This window comes from Haematobia irritans, chromosome 4, assembly GCF_050003625.1.
Source record: "Haematobia irritans isolate KBUSLIRL chromosome 4, ASM5000362v1, whole genome shotgun sequence".
Lineage (NCBI taxonomy): Eukaryota > Metazoa > Arthropoda > Insecta > Diptera > Muscidae > Haematobia > Haematobia irritans.
This window is the reverse complement of record NC_134400.1, coordinates 95,816,550-95,832,306: the sequence shown is the minus strand read 5'-3', so window position 1 is coordinate 95,832,306 and position 15,757 is coordinate 95,816,550. Positions and strand designations below refer to the sequence as shown.

General features: G+C 27.3%; 1 protein-coding gene across 4 annotated transcripts in view; it reads left to right on the top strand.

Annotated features, from left to right (window-relative positions):
• Nucleotides 1-483: 483 nt before the first annotated feature.
• Pdp1 (PAR bZIP family member Pdp1) overlaps nucleotides 484-15,757 on the top strand; it is a 350,044-nt gene continuing 334,770 nt past the window's right edge. For 2 of the 4 annotated variants that reach the window (XM_075303409.1, XM_075303406.1), the window contains exon 1: nucleotides 486-3,950. In XM_075303409.1, the coding sequence (XP_075159524.1) occupies nucleotides 3,848-3,950 (103 nt within the window). In that variant the 5' untranslated portion in view covers nucleotides 486-3,847. Of the gene's footprint in view, nucleotides 3,951-15,757 lie in introns of all 4 variants that reach the window. The other 2 variants (XM_075303408.1, XM_075303407.1) reach the window with 2 other exon arrangements.

The following is a 15,757-nucleotide window of genomic DNA, read 5'->3' as shown; positions in this document are numbered from 1 at the left end:
TTTTTCCAAAAAGTCTAATTTCTATAGAATTCTAGCTGAATTATGTCAATACCACTGTGCCAATATTCTGTGTGTGATGTTCCACTGCTGCTCTTTATATTGATACATATGTATATCTCAACCATGCGGTTTCTCTCCATACACTTCAGCTAAGATTCTTCGATGAGAGAGATAGAATATAGTTTGATACTCAGTGAGCACTCTATCTCCCCTCTATTAGTATGAGTTTCACCTTGCACGTTGTTGTAATTATACCAATACGTTATACATTTGCGCTCACCATATGTTTGTGTTTTTATTATTGTTGTTATTATTTAATGGTTGTGTGTGTGTGTGTTTAACTACTGCGGCGACGTTATAGAGATATCCATTCCCCGTATGTGTGTGCGCGAGAGAATTTTTTTCGGTGTGTTTTTTTCTTTCTTTCTTGTGTGAAGTGAGATACACTCACTGGTGGGACCATATGACAGCACAAGGCATTAGTACCCGTTTCACTCGTTAGTTTGGTTTGATGACTTACGGTGCTTACGGGCTATATAGGAATTAGTACGCGAACGACGACAACAATATACCAATAATACAGCAACAAAAATTCTTTATAATAATACAATAACACCAATCGAATCAACCAACCCATCCATCCAAACACACAGTGTATTGAAATTCACCATAATATTCGCCAATAACAACAATATACGAGTGTGTACGGATAACGAGATACAATAACAACAACAAGTGACAACAAAAATAAAAATAATCCTAAAAACGTTTGAAAACCTACTTTTCGATTCTAAATAGTTTCGAACATTTCTTATCCTTCTTGGAAATCAATTTTTTCTTAACGGGTTTATTTTCCGCGTGCATTCGTGAGTGTTTGCAAAAAATTTTTTTCTTATTGAGAAAAAAAGCGAGTATTCGTGAAAGAAAAATTGTATCCAAAACAAACATCGTCGTCAACGAAAGTGGAAGTTTTGCAAAACCAACAAATTTCGAATAATTCCTGTGTGTGCCCCATAATATCAAAAAGAAAACAAAAAAGCACGAGTCGTATATACAGGAGGAGACACTCAAATGCTCTCCTCCTCCTCGCAGTAAACACGCCAATACGAAGAGTATTTCAGAGCGATACCAGTCAGCCAGCCAGCCAGCCAAACAACCAACCATTCTCAAAACTACAATAGCTCTTTACAATTCAATAACCAGCCATCTAGCAATTGCCATTACCATACCCCACCAAAGTTTCATTAATAATCCTAATTAAACAAAAATAAACGGGTGGTATTCTATTTTATCGCAAACAAAAATTATAAAATATGAATAGATATATATATTGACATAAAGAATATGTATGTATATATGGAGATAAAATTATTTGCTAATGTTGCCCATCTAAATTGAGGGTAAATCGTAAATCAGCTGTTTGTGAAATGTCAAAGTGTGAGCCTTCCACAGAGAGTTTAACATGTTGTTTATAACTGTTATACTACAAGAAACATGTATAAATAAATGACACACAAAACAAACAAACAAAAATACCAATGAAATTGTAAAAGAAGAAATTTTGTGAAACAAAAGAAAAAATATATATTTTTAAATTTTGTTTTCAACAAAAAATACAAGCAGTTGTGTGAAAGCAAAAGAATCGATTTCATCACTATTACCAGCTTTTGATTTCTCTCTTTCTCTTTGTAAACCATCACCACTCTCTTATATCTCTATAAAAAAAAGAGATTGTTTTTCATTTTGTCAAAAGAGAAGACTATTGTGTGTAACTCCTCTGGCTGCCTCTCTATCCTATTAGATGTGGATTTTAAGTAAATACTTACTCTTCGACATATATCCTCCAAAAATTCGAACACCCACATAAACGGTTCAATACAGTCAAATGCCTGCAAAATTTTAGTTACATACACGCAAGGCCCGAATTTGGTTTAAAAATTTTCAATGCAAGAACAAGATCCCGGAAAAGATATACACAAAAAAATAACAACAAAACTCAAGAAAATTAAGAAACTTTAAGGATAGCCTTAAACGAAAAAAAAAACACAAACCCACACACAAATAATGAAATAAAATTGCAACCAAAAGTTCCCTAATGGATAAAAGTTTGTATTTTTAACAAAAATTTATTAAAAGTAACAGAAACACAAGAATAATTAACTGCCTTTATCCAACGCTTTATTTGATTTGAATAAAAATCTTTCTATCTCTCTCGGTAAAAAACACAACTGAAAAAAAATATATATATTATTTTTAATTTAAAAAAAAATCTAAACCATTAAACAAATGCAAAATTTTGTTCGGGTTAAACTAAAATTGTGTTCGTTTTGAAAATTTAAGGTTCTAACTTTGGTAAATTGAAAATTCTTGGAAAGTGTTTAACAATTAAATATAAATACGAATCAAAGGTTGTTAAATTTAAAATAAAAAAAAAAAAAAAAAACAAAACCCATTCTTAGCTAAGAAAAAATCATTGAAACCACCTGATATTTGTTTATCCAAAACTTGACTATTTTGCAAATCCCCGCCTGAAACCTATTTGTTAACATTAAAACCCCATACCAGTGAGCAATACATCCTTTTTCCTGCAAAATATTAAAAGCAATTACCTTTCCCAATATTAAAACAAATAAAAAAATAAAACAGCATTTCGTTTAAAAAATAAAATCGAAGACATTGTGGATACCGAACATTTTATGCCAAGCATTTAAGGCTAGAAGAAAATTAACAAAAAAAAATTAAAACAAAAACCAAAGGAAAATTACCACTCACTAATGAAATAAACCCTGCTAAATTTAATCTAAATTCACTCATCGGTCAGCAAAACAAAAAAAAAAAAAATATAGTACCCAAATCCCAATATCTAACCCCAACAGATTGAAAAAATTTGGCAATAGAGACAACAAAAAAAATCCCACAATTCTATTAAAAGTTTCTCATAGAAATGAAAATTGTTAAACAAAATAAAATAAAATAAAACATCAGAAGCTACAAAAAAACCTAAAATTGTTTATTTTTATAGTCATTGTTATTGTTAAATTACACATTGTTTAATAGTTAATTAATTATAGATATATACAAAACAAAATAGATGAAAATTACCAAAAACAAAAAGCTGTGCATTTTGTTGTAGCTGAAAATTCACCACAAATTACCTTCACCAAATAAATAAAAAAAAAATACAGCTAAAACGCAGCAGTAGTCCACAAGCGCAGCATTACTAAAATTATCCAAAACAAATCTATTAAAAGCAATTTATTAATTAAAAAACAAACAAAATATTACAACAAAAAAGCAAATACACATGATATAAGGGGCCTTTAATTTTTAGCAAATTTTACAAAATAAATATAAAAGAACTTTTATTTTTAATAATAAATATAACAAACAAAACAAAAAAAAAAAACAAAAATCCAAATTCTATAAAATCAACAATAGTGCAATATTTATATAAAATCATATTTATGATTTAAAACGAAAAAAATAGAAGTAACATAATATATTTTGCTTTACACGCAAAAAATCAATTTCGCTTCCACCCTCTTGCTAAAGTGAGAAAAAAATATCCTAAAAAAAAAATACAATATATATAATACACACCCTCACAAAATAATAAAATATCGCGTTAGTGTTTCTTCTTCTACATATTGGTGGATCATCAATCACTTACACCGTATTTGTGTTATATTTGAGAAAAAAAATCAACAAAAAAACAACTACAATAATAATTAATTATAATAATAAAAAGAAATAATAAAAACAAAACAATTTTTATAAAGCAAAACAAAAATTTTGTTTTCTTGTGATTTGTCTCTGGTGCTGTTAAATTTAAAAATTTTATGAGAAAATGAGCGACAGGGAGCGATCGTCCCCAACACTGATCGAAACAGGTTTAAAGAATTTAATTGGCGGTCGCGATGGCAATTATCCATTAATCAGTGGCATAAATGGTAAGTTCTAAATGAGAACATACATTTCTCTTACACAAAGGGATCAAAATAGAGTAAAAAAAAAATTATTAATAAATAAAAAAATAATTAACAAAAATGATTAAATTAAAAAAAAAATTTTGAAATTTCTAAACCTCAATGAATATAAAAAACTAATCGATTAGTTGCTGTTTTTTGAAACAAGTTTTTACGATGATTTACAGTATTATGGGACTAGGAAGTATTTGTGCATAATTAGATATTTGTTAGGAAATATTAAAAGAAATCAGAAAGCAAAAAAAATTATAATTAAATCAAAACTAATATATTTTAGTTTTAAATTAAGACAACAAAACAATAATCATATATAGAGCATGTATCAATAAAATGAATAATTTTTTTATAAATCAAACTTTTTTCCATTCAAATGAAATTCTATTATATTGTATATTCTTTATTCTATTTTTTTTTCTATAGAAAATTTTGTCAAAATTTTATTTTATAGAAAATTTTGCCAATATTTTATTTCTATAAAAAAACAATTTCAAAATTTTATTTCTATAGAAAATTTTGTTAAAATTTTATTTTTATAAAAAAGGTTAAAATTTTATTTCTACAGAAAATTTTGTTAAAATTTTATTTTTATAAAAAATGTTAAAACTTTATTTTTATAAAAAATGTTAAAATTTTATTTCTATAGAAAATTTTGTCAAAATTTTATTTCTATAAAAATTTTGTCAAAACTTTATTTCTATAGAAAATTTTGTCAAAATTTTATTTCTATATAAATTTTTGTCAAATTTTATTTCTATAAAAAAATTTGTCAAAAGTTTATTTCTATAGAAAATTTCCTTAAATTTTATTTTTATAAAAAATGTTGAAATTTTATTTCTATAGAAAATTTTGACAACATTTTATTTCTATATAAATTTATGTCAAAATTTTATTTCTATAGAAAATTTTGTCAAAAGTTTATTTGTATAATTTTTGTTAAAATTTTATTTTTATAAAAAAATATCAAAATTTTATTTTATAGAAAATTTTGCATTTTATTTCTATGAAAAAATTTGTCAAAATTTTATTTCTATAGAAAATTTTGTTAAAATTTTATTTCTATAGAAAATTTTGTTAAAAGTTTATTTCTCTAGAAAATTTTGTTAAAATTTTATTATTATAAAAAATGTTGTTGAAATTTTATTTCTATAGAAAATTTTGTCAACATTTTATTTCTATATAAATTTATGTCAAAATTTTATTTCTATAGAAAATTTTGTCAAAAGTTTATTTCAATAGAAAGTTTTGTTAAAATTTTATTTTTATAAAAAAATGTTGTCAAAAATTAAAAAAAAAAAAAATTTGGCATTTCATTTCTATGAAAAAATTTGTCAAAATTTTATTTCTATAGAAATAAAATGTCAAAAGTTTTTCCTTTAGAAAATTTTGTTAAAATTATATTTCTATAGAAAATTTTGTCAAAATTTTATTTATATAGAAAATTTCAAAATTTTATTTCTATAGAAATAAAATGTCAAAAGTTTTTCCTTTAGAAAATTTTGTTAAAATTATATTTCTATAGAAAATTTTGTCAAAAGTTTATTTCTATAGAAAATTTCGTCAAATTTTATTTCTATAGAAAATTTTGTCAAAATTTTATTTCTATATAAATTTATGTCAAAATTTTATTCTTATAGAAGTTTAAAGTTTCATTTTTATGAAACCATGTTGTCAAAATTTTATTTTATAGAAAATTTTGCCAAAATTTTATTTGTATAAAAAATTTGTCAAAATTGTATTTCTATAGAAAATTTTGTTAAAATTTTATTTCTTAGAAAATGTTGTCAAAAGTTTATTTCTCTAGGAAAATTTGTTAAAATTTTATTTTTATAAAAAATTTTGTTGAAATTTTATTTCTATAGAAAATTTTGTCAACATTTTATTTCTATAGAAAATTTTGTCAACATTTTATTTCTATAAAAAATTTTGTCAAAAGTTTATTTCTCTAGAAAATTTTGTTAAAATTTTATTTTTATAAAAAATGTTTTTGAAATTTTATTTCTATAGAAAATTTTGTCAAAATTGTATTTCGATATAAATTTATGTCAAAATTTTATTTCTATAGAAAATTTTGTCAAAATTTTATTTCTATATAAATTTATGTCAAAATTTTATTATTTATTCTATTTTATTTCTATAGCAAATTTTATCAAGAGTTTATTTCTTTAGAAAATTTTGTTAAAATTTTATTTCTATAGAAAATTGTGTCAAAAGTTTATTTCTCTAGAAAATTTGGTTAAAATTTTATTTTTATAAAAAATGTTGTCAAAATTTTATTTATATTGAAAATTTTGTCAAAATTTTAGTTTTTGTGGAAAATTCTCTCAAAATTGTATTTCTATAGAAAATGTTGTCAAAATTGTATTTCTATAGAAAATTTTGTGAAAATTTTATTTCTATATAAATTTTTGTCAAAATTTTATTTCTATAGATAATTTTGTCAAAAATTTATTTCTATAGAAAATCTCGTCAAATTTTATTTCTATAGAAAATTTTGCCAAAATTTTATTTCTATAAAAAATTTTGTCAAATGTTTATTTCTATAGAAAATTTTGTTAAAATTGTATTTTTATAAAAAATGTTGTCAAAATTTTATTTTATAGAAAATTTTGCATTTTATTTCTATGAAAAAATTTGCAAAATTTTATTTCTATGGAAAATTGCTTGTTTTTTCCTCTAGAAGATTTTGTTAAAATTTTATTTCTATAGAAAATTTTGTCAAATTTTATTTCTGTAGAAAATTTTGTTAAAATTTTATTTATATAGAAAATTTTGTCAAAATTTTATTTCTGTAGAAAATTTTGTCAAAAGTTTATTTCTATAGAAAATTTTGTCAAATTTTATTTCTATAGAAAATTTTGTCAAAATTTTATTTCTATAGAAAATTTTGTCAAAAGTTTATTTTTATAGAAAATTTTGTTAAAATTTTATTTTTATAAAAAAATGTTGTCAAAATTTTATGTTTAGAAAAAATGGTGTCAAAATTTTATTTCAATAGAAAACTTTGTCAAAATTTTATGTTTAGAGAAAATTTTGTCAAAAATTTATTTCTATCGAAGAATTTTGTTTTATTTTTATAAAAATAAATATTAAAGCAAACCTTAATAAAACAAACATATCACATTTCCTTGTTATTATTTCTTTATTTAAAAAATTGGTTTTCGTTAGTCTAAGGAAAAGTTTTTCTCACTTCAAACACATACAACTTTAACGAAGGCAAGCATATTGCAAAGATTTGTATCCTAAAGAAAAAAATTTAAAGCAACGATTATGAACCTTTTTTAAATTAAATTTTATTTATATGAAAGAAATTTGTCCTTAATGTTGTATAAATTGCTTGTCTTAAAATGTACGTGACAGAGTCCTTAATTTCTGTAAGTGTATGGAGTATTGGGTTGCATTTAGGTTCGTGAGTCTTACAGTCATCGAAATGGAATTTTTGGAATGCTCTGAAAACCAAAGTTTTTATGACTACAGCTCAATTGCCTACAGCTCAATCCAATTATCCTTAGTAATTCTCAATGCAAGCAAGTACGAGTACATACATCGCGACACATACAAATTTACCAAACTCCGAAAATTCCTATACTTTTATGCAATCTTGTATAATTTTTCATTCCCATCTATTGAATATTGAGAATTTCCTGGGACTTAGGTTGAGTGTTTTTTTTTTTTGGAGCTTGCGTTTGCCATTTTATGAAAGATTCGTTCATAAGTAGCTTTCGCATTGTTTGTTTATTGTCTTTTGTAGTGTAGCAGGGACTTTTTGTTTTGTGTATCGTTCGTTTTATTACTTCAACTCACGCAAAATAGATTTTCGAAACGATTTTTCTTCTTCATTGTTAAGGGGCACCTTCGTTTGTTTTCTTTCCTTGTTGTTTGTTGTCGACATTTCCTCGAGGTCGATTGATGTCATGAAAATTAATGGAAAAACAAAAGAAAATCTAAACATACCCCCAAAGGAGAACAAACCCCCGTCAAATATTTCAGCCCTCCCAATATGAAATCCGTGGATATCACGGTCACGAAATGATGAAAAATAAAAGAAAACTCACATAAACACACGAAAAATAGTCTTTTGTCATTATGATGAGTTTGAAAGAAGGCATAGAAATTAGATTTAATCGAAGTTCTAAGGAAGGCGGGTGGTATGGGCTAGAAATAAAAAAAATCGTCATTACTTGAAATTCTTCGCCCATTAGAATTGAGTTCGAAATTCCATGTGGCCGTTATTATTATTATAGCGTTAGTCTATGAATTTTTATTTTGTCCCTGCACGGATGAAAAAGACTGTTTTTCATATGTTTGGCTATAAACATTATATGTTTGGAACACAAATTTTTAAACACAATATTTTTGAGTGCAAGCATATAATGTTCATAAACTAGCATAATATGTTTGGGACATATATGTTAATATGTTAGAACATATTATGTTTGGGACATAAAATGTTTGTAAATATAATATGCTTGGATGCAAACATATATTAATTTAGAAATAGCCTATAAACATATATGTGTTTAGTAGCTTGGAGCGCTATTTAACAGGGAGCGATATTGAATTAAGTTGGTGGTTGTTGCTTGTTATTACAAAATTAACATTTTATTTTTCCTTGGGCAATTGATCAGCTACTTCTTTGATCCTTACAAACTGTGTGGTCCGCTGTTCGAATCCCCGTCCGGCAAAAGGTAAAATTAAAATAAAAAAAATCATACAATTGAATAATTTCTTCTACAATGTTTGTATTACAGAAAAAGGTGCTAAGAACTAAAAAATCTCGTGGAAGTGAGAAAGATGTGGGGGAATATACAATTGAGCAGAAACAAAATAAATAAAATTTTGAGCACAATATTGTTTGGGAGAATTTTTTTTAAGCATATAATATTTTTGGGTGCAAAATGCTTCCAAACATATTATATGTTCACATAATAACATATTGTTTTTTGGAAGACAACATTATTGAATTTGGATGCAAAAATACAAAATGTTTGGAACTTAGACTACCCAAACATATATTGTTTAGACCAATATGCTTTCAAACATATTATATATTGGAAGAGATCAAACATATAAATGTTTGGGCAATACCCAAAAATGTATATGCTTGAAGCAAAATATGTTTGGAAGTATATGTTAGAGAAACGATTTTTTGTGAGCGTGTGGTTATTTATTTGTCTTAGATTGTAGTTTGCGCTGATGTTATCACCATTATCTGCTCTCAAGATAGTCATTCAGTTGTAGTTGTTGTTCACTATCAACGCCTAATAACGCGATTTGAGTTCTATTGCCGTGAGCTAAACTACACCACTGATAGGTGATTTAACATTGCCCGATTTAATATTTCCCAGACATCCCATTCCATGGCAGGGTTTATAAACAAATGCTGATACCTACACTCAAAAAAAAAAAAAAATATTAAGAAGTGATGCAAATTCAGTTCAACGGCTGTTAAAATGGAGGACATCCATCCTATGACAAGCCCATGTTAAATTCATGGCTTTTGCGCCAATTTGGCATTTTTTTTTTGCTGGGACCCTGCAACACTTTGTAGATCCACATTTTCGATACCATATCAAATGCGTCAAATGTGTTGGGTGCTATATATAAAGGTTTTTGTTCCTATATACATATATTTAAATTTTACTCAATCTGGACAAAATTTGTTAGGTTTCCATAGACTTTCAATTTAAGTCGGCTAATGCCCTGAGGTGGAACACAATGTTAGTAACCAAATATGGAAAACATTTAAATCGGAAGCAATTTTTAGACAACTTCGCAAAAGTGTATTTATGATTTATCGGCGATAGATATGTATTAGAATTATAGAAAAATTGGAGTCACTTTGTACAACTTTTCGACTTAGCAGTGGTGATTCTACAAGAAAAAAAAATAATCTCGACCGATTTCAACCAAATTCATAGCCATAATTTTAATTCTACATCCTGTTCAAAACTTTGCCCTCTGTGGTCATATGATTGAAAATCGGGGGAAAGATATATATGGGAGCTATATCTGAATCTGAACCGATTTCAACCAAATTTGGAAATCGACTCATGGGCCGGCCCTTACCAATATTGCCAAAGACACCCTATGTTTAACCCGTCTCCTTCTGGGTGTTGCAAACATATGCACTTAGTTATACTACCCTTTTCCACAAACACAAATTTTTATACCCTCCACCATAGGATGGGGGGTATATTAACTTTGTCATTCCGTTTGTAACACATCGAAATATTGCTCTAAGACCCCATAAAGTATATATATTCTGGGTCGTGGTGAAATTCGATTTGAGCATGTCCGTCCGTCCGTCTGTTGAAATCACGCTAACTTCCGAACGAAACAAGCTATCGACTTGAAACTTGACACAAGTAGTTGTTATTGATGTAGGTCGGTTGGTATTGCAAATGGGCCATATCAGACCATATCAGATTTGAGCATGTCCGTCCGTCCGTCTGTTGAAATCACGCTAACTTCCGAACGAAACAAGCTATCGACTTGAAACTTGACACAAGTAGTTGTTATTGATGTAGGTCGGTTGGTATTGCAAATGGGCCATATCAGACCACGTTTACATATAGCCCCCATATAAACCTACCCCCAGATTTCGCTTGCGGAGCCTCTTGGAGGAGCAAAATTCATCTGATCCGATTGAAATTTAGTATGTGGTGTTAGTATATGGTCTATAACAACCATGCAAAAATTGGTCCATATCGGTCCATAATTATATATAGCCCCCATATAAACCAATCCCCAGATTTGAACTCCGGAGCCTCTTTGCGGAGCAAAATTCATCCGATCCGGTTGAAATTTGGTACGTGGTGTTAGTATATGGTCTCTAACAACCATGCAAAAATTGGTCCATACGGATCCATAATTATATATAGCCCCCATATAAACCGATGCCCAGATTTTACCTCCGGAGCCTTTTGGAGAAGCAAAATTCATCCGATCCAGATGAAATTTGGTACGTGGTGTTAGTATATGGTCTATAATAACCATGCAAAAATTGGTCCATATCGGTCTATAGTTATATATAGCCAATTGCCAATCACACAAAAATTGGTCCATATCGCCAAAAATAATCTACCAAAATTTTATTTCTATAGAAAATTTTGTCAAAATGTTATTACTATAGAAAGTTTTGTCAAAATTTTATTTCTGTAGAAAATTTTGTTAACATTTTAGTTTGGTAGAAAATTTTGTCAAAATATTATTTCTATAGAAAAATTTGTCAAAATTTTATCTCTATAGAAAATTTTATCAAAATTTTATTTTTATAGAAAATGTTGTCAAAATTTTATTTCTATAGAAAATTTTATCAAAATTTTATTTCTATAGAAAATTTTATCAAAATTTTATTTCTATAGAAAATTTTATCAAAATTTTATTTCTATAGAAAATTTTATCAAAATTTTATTTCTATAGAAAATTTGATCAAAATTTTATTTCTATAGAAAATTTGATCAAAATTTTATTTCTATAGAAAATTTGATCAAAATTTCATTTCTATAGATAATTTTGTGAAAATTTTATTTCTATAGAAAATTTGATCAAAATTTTATTTCTGTAGAAAATTTTGTCAAAATTTTATTTCTATAGATAATTTTGTCAAAATATTATTTCTATAGAAAATTTTATCAAAATTTTATTTCTATAGGTAATTTTGTCAAAATTTTATTTCTATAGAAAATTTTGTCAAAATTTTATTTCTATAGAAAATTTTGTCAATATTTTATTTCTATAGAAAATTATGTCAACATTTTATTTCTATAGAAAATTTTGTCAATATTTTATTTCTATAGAAAATTATGTCAATATTTTATTTCTATAGAAAATTATGTCAACATTTTATTTCTATAGAAAATTTTGTCGAACTGAATTATATACGTATTTAATCGGCTTTGTTTTTTGTTTAATATAGTGTTAATTAAAAAATTAATTGATCCAATTAAAAAATTAATTGATACTATTGATTTTTACTATTGATTTTTGTTTCAATTAAACAAATTGTTGTATTAATTAAATTTTGAATTGAATATTTTTAAAACTGAATTAAGACTTTAATTGGAAAAACTTTCGTGTTAACTTTTTCTGTGCAGTGTGGCGCAGGGTATAAAAAGTTATGGACATTTATTAAAATTGTTAATTAAAAATGTATTTCAAACAATCAATTGTTAAACTAAAAACACAAAGTTAGTTCAGAAAAAAGAAATCATATCAAACATTAATTAAATTTTGCAACCAACATCAATTAAATTTTTAATTGAATCAATTAAAAAATTAATTGATATTTGCTAATGAAATCAATTAATCAAGCATTTTTTATGCCCAACTAAAACTGTGATTGACATTATTATTCTCGTGATTGAAGACATTTCAATTAAGAAAATTAATTGGATCAATTATTTCTGGGATTGAATCGGAGTTTTTTTTTGTAGCTGCCCTTCGGAAAATGGATCATCCACAGGACCGGTACAGGACTAGTCTCTGTTGTGTACACAGAAGAAAATATCACCAAAATATTTCCAATTAAAAAGTTAATTGAAGTTGAAATTTTTTTCAATTAATAAATTAATTGGTACAATTAACTTTTTAATCAAGATAGAAACATTAAGTTAATTAAGTCAATGATTGAACATTTTAAAATTTTTAATTAAAAAGTTAATTGATACAATTAACTTTTAATCAAATTCGGAAGACTAAGTCAGTTTATGATGATGATGAACATTTTTTTTAAATTTTTCGTTAAAATTTTTTTTCAAACAATCAATTGTTAATCCAAATAAAAATTCTAAGCCAATTCAGAATGTAATTGAAAATAGTTACCTTTTTATTTAATAAATTAATTGAGTTTTGCAATCAACATCAATTAAATTTTTAATTGAATCAATTAAAAAATTAATTGAAATTTGGCAATGAAATCAATTAATTTTTTAATCAAGAATTTTTTCTATGCCCAATTAAAACTGTGATTGATACTATCATTTTCGTGATTGAAGACATTTCAATTAAAAAAATAATTGGATCAATTAATTTCGTGATTGAATCAGAAAAATTTTTTTTTGTGTGTATGGACCAGTCCCAGTTCTGGCCAAAACGTATGTAAGAGACCCGTCACTTTAACATGGGTTTGTCATTGACGGGGTAAATTTACACTTTAGGACACGTCTTGGACTCATTCCATAGGACACGTCGTGGGTCAATTAAGTAGGAGTACCCCAGAGACAGGTACTCATGAACCAGTCTTGGATAAACTATTGGGAATCTGTTTCCTTTTTGACATGAATCGCATCAGAAGTGAAAAACTTTCGTAATATGTTGAGCAATAGGTTATTTTGATAATCGTATTTCACTAAATGTGTATATCCAATCAGATTTTAATTTCAAGCTAGTATATAAATCAATAAATTATAACTATTTAAAAATTGCGCCAACCTGGAGCACCGGTACCAGTTCTGTGATATGTCCGTCAGTCAATTTGCACCAATTTCCCGTAGGGTGGCAACAGACAGGTACCGCAACGAAAAATGACTCAATCCGGGAATTTTTGGCTTCCTCAATGTGAAATCGACTATTTTTTGGTTGAAGCAAAACTTATTGGACATTATATGTTAGCAAAGATTTTTTTTTAGAGTATACTAAGTTTATTGTGACATTAAGTAATCTAAAAACTTTTTTCTTTATCTGCGTTATGATTATTTACGTTTTCTGAAATGAGAAAATATTTCAATGGAAAACATATATGCCCAACTTTTTGTGCCATCAGTTGCCAATTTTCCTTCTTCGGCAGTAAGCAAATCAAGATTCTCTTATATCCTGCAACAATCAACTTTTCACCCCATTCTTAGTACTATCATTACTATATTTTCTTTTTGGTTTTTACAGTTCATTTATTTGATTGTTTATGGACAAATAAAACTTAAAAGCCTCTACTCTTTGCAATATTGTTCACTTAAAATGGCATTTGAATGTTCCCAGTTTTTTTTTTTGTTTGTGGTACATTACATTTTGCCCATGTTTCTTTATTGAATTTTCTCTTGTCCTGCCATAATGCATTTTCAAAAATGAAGGATAGAATGTGCATCTACGTTTGTTTGTGTAAAAGTCTATGCCATATTGTAAACATTTCCCAATTCTTTTATGGGACAACAATTGTTAGACATTGAATACTGAATTTTCTCCATTATGGTTACAATGCAAATGTTATTGCCTTTCTCTGAGAAAGAAGTTCTTCATTGTCAAAAGATAAAAGAAAACAAGTATTTGTAGTTCAACCAGACCGAATTTCATAAATTGATTCATAGATTGATCATCTTTTTCCATAGGGCCAAATTTCTCTCTGTTTCCTATATGTGCTGCATTACTCCCATTTGGAAGATTTTTGGCAAACGGTACCAATCCAAAGCTATATATTGCAGAGTGCCATTGGTTAAAATTCTATCTTTCGCGCACTAAAAAAAATATTTGCGTGATATTAAAGATTACGCAACCTAAATTTAAGGATGCGAAATATACAAAATATTAAGGAACAATTTCTTTAAAATAATGAAATTTTAATTAAAATAAAATTTATAATCTTTACTTCAAAATGTTTATGCAGGGTATAAACCACACACTGTGGAACAGGGTATTATAAGTTAGTGCATATGTTTGTAACACCCAGAAGGAGACGAGATAGACACATGGTGTCTTTGGCAATAATGCTCAGGGTGGGTCCCTGAGTCGATATAACCATGTCCGTCTGTCCGTCCGTCCGTCCGTCCGTCCGTCTGTCTGTGAACACATTTTTGTGATCAAAGTCTAGGTCGCAATTTAAGTCCAATCGCCTTCAAATTTGGCACATGTTCCTAACTTGGGTCAGAATAGAACCCTATTGATTTCGGAAGAAATCGGTTCAGATTTAAATATAGCTCCCATATATATCTTTCGCCCGATATGCACTAATATGGTCCTAGAAGCCAGAGTTTTGGCCCAATTTGTTGAAATTTTGCACTAGGAGTACAATTAGTAGTGCAGTTAAGTGTGCAAAATTTGATTGAAATCGGTTCAGATTTAGATATAGCTCCCATATAAATCTTTCGCCCGATATGGACTAATATGGTTCTAATAGCCAGAGTTTTGGCCCAATTTGGTTGTAATTTTGCACAGGGAGTAGATTTAGCACTGTGGCTTTGCGTGCCAAATTTGATTGAAATCGGTTCAGATTTATATATAGCTCCCATTTATAGCTTTCGCCCGATTTACACTCATATGACCACAGAGGCCAATTTTTAACTCCGATTTAGTTGAAATTTTGCACAGGGAGTAGAATTAGCATTGTAGCTATGCGTGCCAAATTTGGTTGACATCGGTTCAGATTTAGATATAGCTCCCATATATATGTTTTTCTGATTTCGACAAAAATTATCAAAATACCAACATTTTCCTTGTTAAATCGCCACTGCTTAGTGAAAAGTTGTAAAAATTACTCTAATTTTCCTAAACTTCTAATACATATATATCGAGCGATAAATCATAAATAAACTTTTGCGAAGTTTCCTTAAAATTGCTTCAGATTTAAATGTTTCCCATATTTTTACTAACATTGTGTTCCACCCTAGTGCATTAGCCGACTTAAATTTTGAGTCTATAGATTTTGTAGAAGTCTATCAAATTCTGTCCAGATCGAGTGATATTTAAATGTATGTATTTGGGACAAACCTTTATATATAGCCTCCAACACATTTGACGGATGTGATATGGTATCGAAAATTTAGATCTACAAAGTGGTGCAG